Source organism: Aedes albopictus, chromosome 3 (genome assembly GCF_035046485.1).
Source record: "Aedes albopictus strain Foshan chromosome 3, AalbF5, whole genome shotgun sequence".
Classification (NCBI taxonomy): Eukaryota; Metazoa; Arthropoda; class Insecta; order Diptera; family Culicidae; genus Aedes; species Aedes albopictus.
The window spans coordinates 151,335,589-151,350,079 of record NC_085138.1 but is presented as its reverse complement, the minus strand read 5'-3'; the positions used below and the strand labels follow the sequence as shown (position 1 = coordinate 151,350,079).

General features: G+C 45.2%; 1 protein-coding gene across 2 annotated transcripts; it reads right to left on the bottom strand.

Annotated features, from left to right (window-relative positions):
• Positions 1–1,128: 1,128 nt before the first annotated feature.
• LOC134284033 (uncharacterized protein K02A2.6-like) lies at positions 1,129–7,577 on the bottom strand. Of its 2 annotated transcripts, none has more exons than XM_062842186.1 (5): positions 5,884–7,577; positions 4,546–5,825; positions 3,868–4,458; positions 2,486–3,748; positions 1,129–2,422 (listed from the first exon to the last, which is right to left on the bottom strand). In XM_062842186.1, the coding sequence occupies exons 2-5, from the start codon at positions 5,794–5,796 to the stop codon at positions 1,178–1,180; spliced, it is 4,350 nt and encodes a 1,449-aa protein (XP_062698170.1). In that variant the 5' UTR covers positions 5,797–5,825; positions 5,884–7,577; the 3' UTR covers positions 1,129–1,177. The 2 variants fall into 2 exon arrangements, with proteins under 2 accessions (XP_062698170.1, XP_062698171.1); XM_062842187.1 differs by having other exon boundaries at positions 7,388–7,577.
• Positions 7,578–14,491: the final 6,914 nt, after the last annotated feature.

The window sequence follows — 14,491 nt, the reverse complement described above, 5'->3', positions numbered from 1 at the left end:
AGCACCTCAATGGCGACTTTACAAGCACCGAAAGTGACGTGGTAACAGATCTAGGAATACGTGCGAGATTGACCTCCAAAAGATTGAGGAGGATGTTATCCTGTTGAAAAAATAACAAAGCCGCTGTAGCAGATCAACTACCAAGCGAGTTACTAAAATACGGTGGAGAAGCACTGGTGAGAGCACTACACTGGGTCATTACCAAGATTTAGGAGCACGAAGTATAACCGGAGGGATGGATGGAAAGTATCGTGTCTCCCATCTACAAAAAGAGCGACAACTTGGATTGCGGGACCTATCGCGCGATCCAACTACTGAGCGCTGCCTACAAGATACTCTCTCAAATTTTATGCCGCCGTCTATCACCGATTGCAAGAAAGTTCGTGGGGCAATATCAGGCTGGATTCATGGGTGAACGCGCTACAACGGACCACATGTTCGCCATCCGACAGGTGTTGCAGGAATGCCGCGAATACAACGTGCCCACACATCATTCATTCATTCCCGGATTCCCGGATAATCTGATACGATTGATCAAGGCGACGATGGATCAACCTGTGTAGCTTACACTTCACGAGGAAATCACCCATTGCGCGGGACACGGTCCGGGACTGCACGTCGCGTCTTACCTCACTGACTGTTTGACTGCTGATCGCCGAGACGCAAGGTCGCTGCTCGTCCGTGAGAGAGAACAGTTATATGTTTGTATGTATAGCTTAGGGTAGCATAGACTAATGTTGCCTCGCCCCACACATCCTCCTTTCTCTCCCGTTGAACGAACAAAACGTAGGAGACTTGAAAATCAAATTAGGAAAATCTAGCCAACAATTGGGATATAATCACATATGATTATAATAAAGGTCCCATTAGACGTGACAAATATTTGGCCAAACAAGCGTAATAAATGTCCAACACAGAATCATAGCAACCTCGGAAAAAGGTTGTGGAGTCAAACAGTCTGCCTACGGAAAAAAAATTTGAGCTTAGCAAGCCTTGAAGTTTGCACGGAATGTCACTTCAAATTTTCTCAAGACTTGGCTGCATGAAGAAGTGTTTTTTTTTCGCTTATAGCGAATCGGATTCGACCTCAAGGACATAAAAGAAGATCAACGAGAACATGTGCCAAATATCTGGTATGAACTTTCATGTATTTCTAACCAAATTCAAAATCGACTTCTTATTCCTTTAGGTTTGCATCAATCGCTCGAGTGTAGTCTGCCAAGTACTGTGGAGGTCGTTTCATTCTACTGGGTCGCTCATTCGCATTGGCGGTGTCGTTGGCAGGATCAGCGGGAACTTCTTCAGATGCTACCTCGGATGCTGGGTCACGCCATTGCTGAACCTTCTTAGCCTGCGAAATGTGACGTCTTAGCCGCTGGCCCCCTGGGTCGGAAAGGACCAGGCTTCCGTTGTTCTCCTGCAGCACGGTGAAACGTTTCGGGTCAAATCTACTATCCCCTTTACCCCTGGATGGACGTTCGATGATGACGGTATCACCTGGCTTGACGCGGCTTGGTTTGGCTCCCCGCCTGGAGTCTTCACGTTCTTTTGATTGGAGCTTGGCAGTACGATCTCGCTCGTCCAAAAACTCTTCATCGTGTCCAGCATTTCCGTAGTTCAACAAAGGTAATCCACGCTTTATCTTTCGACCAGTCATTACTTCCTCCGGAGGCATTCTTGTAATGCTGTGGTCTGCCGCATTATATGATTGCACTGCCGCCTGTAATTCCTTCTGATAACTTGCTCCCGTTGATAATGCTGCGGCCATAGCCTTGTTAATAACCTTCATGAATCCTTCAACCAAACCGTTCTGTTGAGGGAAGAATGGTGTTGAAAAAATGGTCTGAATCCCTCGCATAGAACAGTAGTTGGAATACTCTTCGCCATTGAAGGGAGGGCCATTATCTGACTTGATTGCCCTCGGGAAACCTTCTCGTTCAAAAACATCGTCCAACACGGCTTTTGTGTGCTCGAATTTGGTTGTCTTCACCGGGCGGGCTATGGCATATCTCGACCGAAGGTCAATAATTACTAGGATTGATATTCCTCCTAGCTTGAGGTAGGGCCCATTGAAGTCAACGGCAATGGTTTCCCATACGCCTTTCGGAGCAAAGGATCTTTGCATTGGCGGTGGTCTTTCTGGCCGCCCATTTACGGCACAAACCGCACAAGATTTCACCCACTCCTCTGCATCGCCTGCCATTCCTGGCCACCAAACACGCCTACGCAGTATAGCTTTCAATTTGGCTTCCAATGGGTGCCCCGCATGAGCTATTTTCAGTGTTTTCTTCCGGAGGGCCTCCGGAATGACAAAACAACCGTTCTTCACCAAGATTCCGTTGATGAAATTGAGGTCAGGTGCGATGGATTTGAATTTCGACAGATTCTTGGGCCACGATTGGGTTTCCAAGGAACGAATGACCTGCATTAAACACAAAGTTAAAGATATTAATTTCAAGATTCCAATAACCGAATATGTAGTTACCTGCATCAGGGTTTCGTCTTGCATTGTGCAGTCACGAATTTCCTTCTCGGTGAGAATCTCAGCACTCTGAGGCTCCAAAACGCAGACTTCCCAAGGGCTGATTTCTTCACTAAACTCGTCATCATCTCCACAATAGAGTCGTGATGATGGGTCTGCTATGTTGTCAACACCTCTGATGTACTCAATCTCGAAATTATATGGACTGAGCCGTAAAGCCCAACCATCTGCTCTGGTTAGAGCCCTTTTTGATTCCTCACGGGATCTGCTTAGGACAAACGCCATCCCTTGAGCATCCGTTTTCAAAATGAAATGCCTTCCTAGCAAAAAGTAGGAGAAATGCTCCACTGCCCACACTGCGCTCAATGCCTCCCTCTGATTCTGAGCGTATTTCTTTTCAGTTGCAGTAAGCGACTTTGAGGCGAAGCTTATTACTCGTGGTTTTCCTTCCTCGTTCTCCTGAACTAACACCGCGCCCAGAGCATTGGGGGAAGCATCAGTATACAATATGGTTCGATCGGAATCCGAAAAGAACCCAAGTGATATGGTCGAATCAATGATGCTTTGCTTAACGAGATTGAATGCCACTTCTTGTTCCTTATCCCAGCTCCATTTTTGCGCCGTCGAAACAGCCCACAAAGGAGCGGATATGTCTGCAAAGTTCTCGATGTACGGACTTATGAACGATGCGAGTCCAAGAAAGCTGCGGAGTTCAGACGACGTTGAGGGTTGCCGAAATGCTTGGATGTCCTTGACCTTTGACGCTTCGATATTGAAACCATTTTCACTAAGTTCATGTCCAAGGAAGTTCAGCCGTGTTCGGTCAAACTCGCATTTCAACGCATTCAGGGTTAAGTTGTTTGATCTCAGAATTGTTAGCACCTCAGCAACTGTTGCTCTCAGTTCATCGATTGTTTTCGCAAATAATAGGACGTCGTCGATGTATATAATTTTATGTTCAACGTCCTTCAAAATTCTGGTCATTTCTCGCTGAAACACTTCGGGCGCGCAGTTGACACCGAACATCAGACGAGTGAAGCGGTACATTCCATGTTCTGAAAGGAACGTCGTTAGTTCACGCGACTCTTCACTTAGCTCTAGGTGATAGAATGCGTCCGACAAATCCAGCTTGGTAAAAAATTTGGCCCCGTGCAGTTTCGTCTTCATCTCGTCGATGAGCGGCAGACGGAAGTATTCCCGCTTAATGGCCTTGTTGGGAGCCTTCATGTTTACCACTAGTCGAAAGTCCATCTTACCCTTAGGGTGCTGTTATAGTTACGCGTGAGAGTGGGAAGAATATCAACAATAGCAAATTCACGAAAATCCTATGGACGCGCACTTTCACTCTCACTTTGAAGCGGCACTATGTCATCGCCGTTAGGGACAGCGGACATTCCACTAATCCATGTTGGCGCAGTAGTAACTCTTTCGATGATTCCTTTTGCTTCCATCTGCTCAAGCCGTTGACGAGCTTCATCGCGATATGCAGCCGGGATGTTGTAATATGCGTTACGAACAGGAGGGATTGAGTGATCGATGCTGAACCTTACTTTCACACCTGGCATCTTCGGGAAAACTGTTGATTTTTCACAGGTGTTAATCATCGCTCCTGCTTTCAAAAGTTCCATGTCACTGGCCGTGGTTCTACCCAGCAAGGATCTCGTGCCTTCCTCCACAACCAAAAATTCAGCCGTAACAATCGGTTTGCTCAAACCAATCACTTCTAGTGTAGCCTTAAAACTATATTTGACCTCCATTGGTTTAGTGGTCGCATAGGCTCGAATATCGTTTCGGGGTAGGATGGTGTTCAGGTCGAGGGCTGCTGTTCCCGATTTGAATTGACTCTCCAGTATCCGCCAATCAGTACCTCCGATAACATTCACGTCAGCCCCAGAATCGATCAGAAATTTGATCGGGGTAGACGAACCGACGCTACAGTCTACCAACACATCTTGAAGGGACAAAGCATTGATATGCTACAACAAAAAGAAATAAAGAAATAACGCCATAATGTCATGAATATATATTTTTTTGTTTATTCTCAAGATTTCTCACTCCTTTACCTGTTCTGAACGATTGTCATCCACAGGAGCTCCTGACCATTCGTCCTTCACCGTGCTTACGCGATCTACACGGCAGGCCGCGGCGAAATGGCCCCGTTGCCCACACGCGTTGCAAATTTTCCGAAGCGCCGGACATTCTTCACCTCTGTGGGCAGGTCTGAAGCATCTGGGGCACCTGTTACGACGACTTACGCTCGACCCCGGCTGGAAACTAGATGATCTCTCGGACTTGAACCTCTTCAATGGTTTGCTGTTTGTCTGCTGGACTGCCTGTCTACGCTTGAATTGACCTTCGTTGGGGCGGACCCTACCACTGCTTACAACGAGGGCATTCGACTCACCTCCGAGCGCCGCCATTTCCGCCTGGAATGCTTCAGCTCGCGTGGCCGCTTGAACAATAGTGTTGGAATCATGGCCATACATTCGCGCTGTTTTCTTCAGTTCCTGATTGCGTAGGCCTCTCAGTAGCTGTGTGCGGACGAAGCGATCTTGATCCGTTGGGCTGTAGTCGCATAGAAGTACTTTCTCGGTGAGACGAGCGTGGAATTTCACAGCCGGTTCACCTTCTTCCTGGACCATTTTCGAGAAGTCCTCGTGCTCCGCCGCTGGATCTGTCATAGCCTTCAGGTGCTTATCAATGTTCCCAACGAACTTGTTGTACAAGTTATCTCCCTCTTCGGCACCCGGTCGAAGTTTTGCCGCCCGCACAATACTTTTGAGCTCGTCCCCCATGGAAAGGAGAAGGAGTTCAACCCGACGCTTTGGATCCTTGAGATTTGAAAGAAAAGCCGCCGCTTCAAAATCCTCCAGGAAACGCACCCAAGCTTCCCACATTTTGGATGCCGCCACATTCTTGGGGAACGGCCTGATGTTATCCCAACGGATTGCACTTCCACCAGTTGGAGACGGTGAGGTTGTTGGCGAAGTTGGCGGTGGTGCAGAGGGCGTGATTGATGGACCTACCTCACTGCAGCTTTCCTCGCGGGTCATACGGGTAGCATCATCGGTGGCTCCGCTCATCTTTTTAATAACGTTTTCCAGTTCCAGTACTCGAGCCTCCAGCTGCATTTGATAACCAGGACTAGAACGCGAGGACTGACCGTATTCTTCAGCAATTCCTTCTTCGGCACTGGAATCCTGGGAAGGAGCGCGTACGAAGCGTCCGACTTCCGATTCATCGCACGAACTGCCTTCGACGTCGCTTTCCGGTGCAGCTGGTGGCGCACGAACATATTTTCCCGAAGAGGACATGTTTCATCCAGTTGCCCCTTTCCTGTGGACTAAAAATTATTGTTTTGATCAGCACGAAGTCCTTTCAATTGTTTCATTAATCATTACTTCGTATAAACGTGGAAATCAAAACGTTCCCGAACAAAACTTTACTTTCTGTAAATAAAAATTCTCACAAAACCAGTACGCACAAGCACAACCGAAATCTTTCAATTCACTGATGCTTCTACTTGTGCTGCTCTGCTGTTCTCAACCACTTACACGACGAAGAACGAGAAAAAAGATAGCCAGACAAAACGCGTTTCATATAGCCGTTGCACACACGCATACATGAAACTTTTTTTTTTTTGTTCCATTTTTTTCCAATTCGCTTCTCCTTAGCTTTCGCGCACGTAATGTGCATGGGTGAGTGTGAACGCGGTAGACGTTGCACAGTTGGCGTCGCCGGAGAGAAAGCTGCGGCAAAGCAGAATTCAAGATTACACGGAACCTCTAACTCACCCCAATTTGAGCGTATTTTTTTTTTAATAAAAAAATATCCAACCACTTTTTTGGTATTTGCGTTTAACTCATTATAAACATCATTATGGAACATATACCAAAGATAAGACAATTTAGCCCAAAGGTTTCATCGAGCTCGGCTTACAACAATTTAACCAAAACATGGCATTTATGAATCATCGCAACGAATCAAGCCCCACCTCTGCTGCGGTGAGGTCGGAGAAACGACTCGTCGCGTTCGATAAGGAGGGGGGAAACCGTCAATATTTTTTTCAAATTTGGAAATGGTAAACCCAAAAATGTCTATGCAACACTTTTCCGTGTAGAAATCTTCTGGGCAACGACGTCCAAAGTTTTTTCCCTGTTTTCGGCGCATTCTCGGGCGCCTTGGAGTGTGTTCGTGGTTGCGCTCAACGTAGTATGTGTGGCATTAACCAAAACGAGACACGAGATACTATGGCTCGTTTTCTCTCAGAGATTGATGACGTGCTTCTCAATTCTCTCGCCATGTGATTTTTCGTAGAGGTTCTCAACACGCCTTTACCTTCGAAACAAGATTCAAGCGGTCCTCAAAACTCGCTTTTTTCATTCAAACAAAATAATTTAGCGGTCCTCAAAACTCGCTTTTCTGATCAATTCGTATTTCAAGCGGTCCTCAAAACTCGCTATTTCATTCAAGCAAAATCACGCGGTCCTCAAAACTCGCTTTGTTTGACACTTTCGGCGGTCTTCAAAACTTGCCCTTCTTTTCAAAACAATATTCGAGCGGTCCTCAAAACTCGCTAGTCTATTCAAACAAAATACTCTAGCGGTCCTCAAAACTCGCACTTTGTTTGAAACTTCCATCGGTCCTCGGAATTTGCCTCTCCACAAGATCGAAACGGCTCTCCCGGTTCTCTTCTCTCGTTGTCAATACACGCTCACACTTGCTTTCACTTGCCTCCACCTTGGCCTGGCCCGCTGCATGGTATCCATCTTGAATATCTTTTTGATGTTCGATGGAACTTATTGATTGCGCAATAGGTGATTTCCATGTTTTTTTTTTTATTTGGTTCTTTTCCCCATAATAACTATGAATTAGCCTGGCAGGATCGCCAAATGTGTCGCTTACACTTCACGAGGAAATCACCCATTGCGCGGGACACGGTCCGGGACTGCACGTCGCGTCTTACCTCACTGACTGTTTGACTGCTGATCGCCGAGACGCAAGGTCGCTGCTCGTCCGTGAGAGAGAACAGTTATATGTTTGTATGTATAGCTTAGGGTAGCATAGACTAATGTTGCCTCGCCCCACACACAACCCAAGTAACAATTCCATCGCTGATTGGTTTTGTTTGATTTTTATTAATGTTTTATTACAGCAATAATTAAAACTCGCAGTTTTATGAATGCTTTTATGAAAACCATTAATAAAATGTTTTATAGTATACTTGAAGATATCCATAAAGACATATTTTAAGAGTAAACAAAACTTGCCGATATGTAAACCTTCTGGCAATCATTATTACCGCAATAAAACTGTTAAAACTCTCGACAGATGGCGATCCGTTCGATTAGTAACGACATCTGTTGGTGGAAAAGCAGAAACTACGACACTGCTAGGTTTATTGCGGTCATCATAAAAGTAAAATTGCTTTCGTTTTATTTTCGCTGATTATGGTCGTCGCCATATTGAAGAATTAGCTTACGTGAATGAAAAATAGTTAATTTTGCTTAAATTAGCAATAAATTGGTAGTTTGCAACCATTTTCATAACATGCTCACATAAATAAACTCTCTCTGCTGAGTTTTCTTGTGATTCGGGTTAGTTTTACTAAACTCACAAATTGATTTATTTCATTCCAAGATGATAATATTCACTATTTTCGAAGCGCATTAATTTTATGATTCTGCAACCCCAATATTCACGGTAAATTCGAATGCGCATAAGCTGACCAGCACAATAACTACTAACATACTCAAAGTAGTATGTTAATCGCTTTCTACTTACGAATGATGTATCCTCCTGAACTTTACGTGTCATCGAAGAAGCTTCTCTGCATCTTGAGCTGTCATAGTTTTTGTTGAAAAAAAAAACAATAACAATCGAGAATGGGAAATATTTCAACTAGGTTTTAAAACGGGTTTATTGCTACTCTTAATGCGGTTTGCAAAACCTCTCCGAGAGAGGTCCACTTAGCCGGAAGATACTCTTAAAGAGGTTATCAAGAGGTTTTGATGTATGATTCAGTTTTATTGCAAGTTTTATAAAATTGGCGTAGTTCGAGTATCAGAGACACTCTCGAGTCCCTTCGAATCCCGCAGAGGGCTACGGTAAGGTGATGGTCTATCGTGCTTGCTGTCCAACATTGCTTTAGAGGGTGTTATTAGCAGGGATGGCATTCACCATTTGCAAAGAGTCACATTCACATGCTACTATCTTAGTTCATAAGCATGCTATCAAAAAACAATGTATGGATGACTTTTATCTTGTAGTTTCATCTGAAAGTTTGCCGAATAGCATAAGGGTCGCACACGCATGCTTTCACAGCTCGCTCACGAGTTAAGCATGCGTGTGCGACCCTTATGATATTTGGCAAACTTTCAGATAAAACTGCAAGGTAAAAGTCATCCATACCAGGTTTGTGGAAGTGTGACAAGCAATGCACAGTGGGAAAAATCGACCCAAAAAACGGATCTTTTAACGCCGCTGGTTTCGCTACGTGAAGTTGACCATTTATAACGTAGAAAAATACGAGAAATCGATTGGCGCTAAATTCATTCACCGCACGGCACGGGAAGTGGTCCGTTTTGCCCCATTTTGCCCTTTTTCATACAAAAAGAGAATCAAAATGTACTTTCAAACAACAAGCACTATTTCAGATCGTTGAAAATAGCTGCAGGTGTGATTAGAGGTTCATAGCAATCATAAAAATACATGAAAGATCCTTTCAAATGCTTATTTTGCCCCAGATGCCCCAACAACTGCTGAAAATTTACACTTTTACCTAATTATGAACGGATTTTTAATGTTACTGACTTGAAGCTGATTTTTTCGGCATAAACAAAAAACGCTAAATCTATTATTACCAGAATCATCTTCGGAAGTTGTCCATTTTGCCCCATTTTGCCCTGTTTTCATAGAAGAAGAAGATTTAGAACGTATTTATAAGAAACAGATACTGCGAAGGACCGTGAAAATTAGTTTTTGGTGCAATTGGCAGCTTACAGTAATCATACTCGTATATGAAAGTTTTTTTTTCTCTATTTTACCCTACATGCCCCAAAAACTGCTGGATTTTAACATTTTTTGTATTGTTTTGTAACGTCACCCTACATCATGGTTGCAACATGAAGTCATTTTTGATACATACAAATACGGTTTATCGATTAGCTCTAGAATCATTCACGGGAGGGTACAAACAGCTGTCCATTTTACCCCAAATTGCACTGATTTTTTGTCGTCTCATGAATAAATTGATTTATCGTGTTTGCTTATGTCCGAATTAATCGACTTCTGGTACTGAAACCAATGTAATCAAAATTACAGTTAAAATATATGATTTTTTTTCTAATTCTTGCTTTTGGTGGGAAATTGAGTTGAGGGTATAATAAGCACCAATCTTAATCTTAATATGTGTCAAATTTGCTCAAAACTGATTAAATGTAGCATCTTTAATATATACATATGTATTGGTACTTTAAGACGGCCTATTTCATCAGTTTTGTTCATATTTGACACATTTTCTAAAATGCTTATCATACCCTTAACTGACTGCATTTACGATTACATCGGTTTCAGCACCAATGAAAAAAGGGAACTTTATTTAATAATTTAATTAATTTATTTATTAGCTTATAATCCATAACTTAAAAAGCAGGGCAAATTGGGGTAAAATGGACAGCTGTTTGTACTTACCTTACTTACCGGTCAGGCTAAGGCCGGGGTGGCCTCTGCTGTACATAGTAGCCGCCTCCATTCCACTCGGTCCATGGCTGTTTGCCTCCAGTTCCGCACTCTGCGAAGGGTCCGCAGATCGTCCTCCACTTGGTCGACCCACCTAGCTCGCTGCGCTCCACGTCTTCTTGTACCGGTCGGATGACTATCGAGAACCATTTTAGTCGGGTTGCTATCCGACATCCTGATGACGTGACCCGCCCACCTTAGCCTCCCGATTTTCGCGGTATGAACGATGGTTGGTTCTCTCAGCAGCTGATGCAGCTCGTGGCTCATTCGCCTTCTCCAAGTCCCGTCTTCCATCTGCACTCCGCCGTAGATGGTACGCAACACCTTCCGTTCGGAAACTCCAAGGGCGCGTTGGTCCTCTGCACGTAGGGTCCATGTTTCGTGCCCATAGAGGACGACCGGTCTAATCAACGTTTTGTAGATGGTTAACTTCGTGTTACGGCGAACTTTATTCGATCGTAGAGTTCTGCGGAGTCCAAAGTAGGCACGATTTCCTGCCACAATGCACCTCTGAATTTCTCTGCTGGTGTCGTTGTCGTCGGTCACCAGTGAGCCCAAGTACACGAATTCTTCAACCGTCTCGATTTCATCACCGTCGATATGAATTCGGGGTGGCGGGCGCGGTGATTCCTCCCTGGAGCCCTTTGCCATCATGTACTTTGTCTTCGACACATTAATGACTAATCCGATTCGCCTGGCTTCACTCTTTAGTCGGATGTACGTTTCCGCCATCGTCTCAAATTTACGAGCAATAATATCAATATCATCGGCGAAACCAAGCAGCTGAACGGACCTCGCGAAAATCGTCCCACTCGTGTTCATCCCCGCTCTTCTTATTACACCCTCCAAAGCAATGTTGAACAGCAAGCACGAAAGACCATCACCTTGCCGTAACCCTCTGCGAGATTCGAAGGGACTCGAGAGTGTCCCTGATCCTCAAACTACTCACATCACTCGATCCATCGTCGCCTTGATCAATCGTATCAGTATATCCGGGAATCCGTATTCGTGTATAATCTGTTCTCGATCGATTGTATCATACGCCGATTTGAAATCGATGAACAAGTGATGTGTGGGCACGTTGTATTCGCGGCATTTCTGCAACACCTGGTGGATGGCGAACATCTGGTCCGTTGTAGCGCGTTCACCCATAAATCCAGCCTGATATTGCCCCACGAACTCTCTTGCAATCGGTGATAGACGGCGGCATAAAATATGAGAGAGTATCTTGTAGGCAGCGCTCAGTAGTTGGATCGCGCGATAGGTCCCGCAATCCAAGTTGTCGCTCTTTTTGTAGATGGGAGACACGATACTTTCAATCCATCCCTCCGGTAATATTTCGTGTTCCTAAATCTTGGTAATGACCCAGTGTAGTGCTCTCACCAGTGCTTCTCCACCGTATTTTAGAAGCTCGCTTGGTAGTTGATCTGCTCCAGCGGCTTTGTTGTTTTTCAACCGGCCAACCTCCTCCTCAATCTCTTGAAGGTCAGGGGCCGGAAGTCTTTCGTCCTGTGCACATACTCCTAGATCTGTTACCACGCCACCTTCGGTACTTGCAACGTCGCCATTGAGGTGCTTATCGTAATGCTACCGCCACCTCTCGACCACCTCACTCTCGCTCGTGAGAATATTCCCGTGATTATCTCGGCACATGTCGGCTTGTGGCACAAAGCCTCTGCGCGAGCGGTTCAGCTTCTCGTAGAACTTTCGTGTGTCCTTAGCGCGGTACAGCTCTTCCATCGCTTCGCGATCTCGTTCTTCCTGCTGGCGCTTCTTCATCCGGAAGACTGAGTTCTACCTGTTCCGCGCCTGTTTGTAACGTGCCTCATTCGCTCTCGTACGGTGTTGCAGCATTCTCGCCCATGCTGCATTCTTCTCGTTTTTCAACTGTTCACATTCGCCGTCGTACCAGTCGTTTCTGTGATTCGGAGTCGCGAAGCCTAGTGCTGTAGCCGAGGTACTACCTATGGCGGATCGGATGTCCCTCCAGCCATCTTCAAGTTTAGCTGCGCCAAGCTGGTCGTCCGTTGGGAGGGCCACTTCTAGCTGCTGCGCGTAGTCTTGGCCACTTCTACGTTACGAAGTTGCTCGATGTTGAGCCGCGGCGTTCGACTTCGACGCGTGGTGATAACTGTCGAAAGTTTTGAGCGCATGCATACAGCGACTAAGTAGTGATCCGAATCTATATTCGCACTGCGGTATGTGCGGACGTTGGTTATATCTGAGAAGAATTTACCGTCGATTAGAACGTGGTCGATTTGGTTTTCTGTTTGATGGTCGGGTGATCTCCAGGTGGCTTTGTGGATATCTTTGCGGGGGAAGAAGGTGCTTCGGACTATCATACCACGGGAGGCTGCAAAGTTTACGCATCGCTGGCCGTTATCATTCGATACGGCGTGCAGGCTGTTTCGCCCGATTACCGGTCGGTACATTTCCTCCCTTCCTACCTGCGCGTTCATGTCGCCGACAACGATTTTCACGTCACGCGGCGAGCAACCATCGTATGTTTGCTCTAACTGCGCGTTGAACGCTTCTTTCTCGTCATCAGGTCTCCCTTCGTGTGGGCAGTGGACGTTGATGATGGTGTAGTTGAAGAAACGGCCCTTAACTCTCAACATGTACATCCTTGCGTTGATCGGCTGCCACCCGATCACACGTTGTCGCATCTTGCCCAACACTATAAATCCTTTTCCCAGTTCATTGGTGGCGCCACAGCTTTGGTAGAAGGTAGCCGCTCGATGCCCGCTTTTCCACACTTTCTGTCCAGTCCAACAAAGTTCCTGCAACGCCACGATGTCGAAGTTACGGGGATGTAGTTCGTCGTAGATTATCCTGTCACATCCTGCGAAACCTAGTGACCTGCAATTCCATGTTCCAAGTTTCCAATCGTAGTCCTTATTTCGTCGCGTGGGTCTTTGCCGATTGTATCGAGTCGTATTTTCTCCTATGTTATTCGCAATGGGGATTTTTACGGGTGGCTTATTGGGCCTACGCCAACACTCCTGTCTCGTCGGAGGGCCATCGTGCCAGTTCTGTTTAACGTCCCAACCAACACTGGGACGACCACGCTGATGGGGCTACCACCTTGGATCTAGCTGGGCGTGGTGCAGCGTTTCTTACTTAGCCGCTGGATGCCAGAACAGACGCTGTTTGAGCCGCAACTCCTTGGTGAACAGACGCTCAGATCGTACCTCCACAATCTAGCTGAAGTCAGAAGGCTGCACTACCAGCTAAGCACACAACTCTTAGCTTGCGGTCTTTGTCATCGCTTGACCCGTGGAAGCATGAGGTAGGAACTTGTGAGGACCAGAGCTATATTGGACGCTCTCCTTATCGACTCACCGTTTTGCAGCCCGGACAGCTGTTTGTACCCTCCCGTGAATGATTCTAAAGCTAATCGATAAACCGCATTCGTATATATCAAAAATAATCTCATTCATGTTTTGTAACCAGTGACATTGCAAAACCATACAAAATTTGTTATTGTCCAGCAGGTTTTGGGGCATGTAGGGTAAAATAGAGAAAAAAAAATTTCATATACGCGCATGATTACTGTTTGATGCCAAATGCACCTAAAACTAATGTTAACGTTCCTTAGCGGTATCTGTTTCTTATAAATACATTTTAAATCTCCTTTTTCTATTAAAATAGGGCAAAATGGGGCTAATTGGATAATCCCGAAGATGATTCTGGTGATAATAGATTTAGCGCTTTTTGTTTATGCCAAAAAAAATCATCTTAAAATCAGTAACGTTAAAAATCCGTTTATAATTAGGTAAAAGTGTGAATTTCCAGCAGTTGTTGGGGCATATGGGGCAAAATAAGCATTTGAAAGGATCTTCCATGTATTTTTATGATTGCTATGAACCTCTAATTACACCTTCAGCTATTTTTAAAGATCTACAGTCGTGCTTGTTGTTTGAAAGTACATTTTGATTCTCTTTTTGTATGAAAAAAGGGAAAAATGGGGCAAAATGGACCACTTCCCGTGCCGTGCGGTGAATGAATTTAGCACCAATCGATTTCTCGTATTTTTTTACGTCAGAAATGGTCAACTTCACGTACCGAAACCAGCGGCGTCAAAAGATCCGTTTTTTTAGTCGATTTTTCCCACTGTGCAATGTATCAAGTATAGGAAAACCCCGTACGAAGAGGGGAGGGGGTCAAAAAATTAATCAGTTTTAGCGTGACGTTCTTAATGGGTGCTCCTTTAACAGCAGTGTATTACTGTACCACCTACGAATTTGTGCGACTCGCTTAATGCTAATG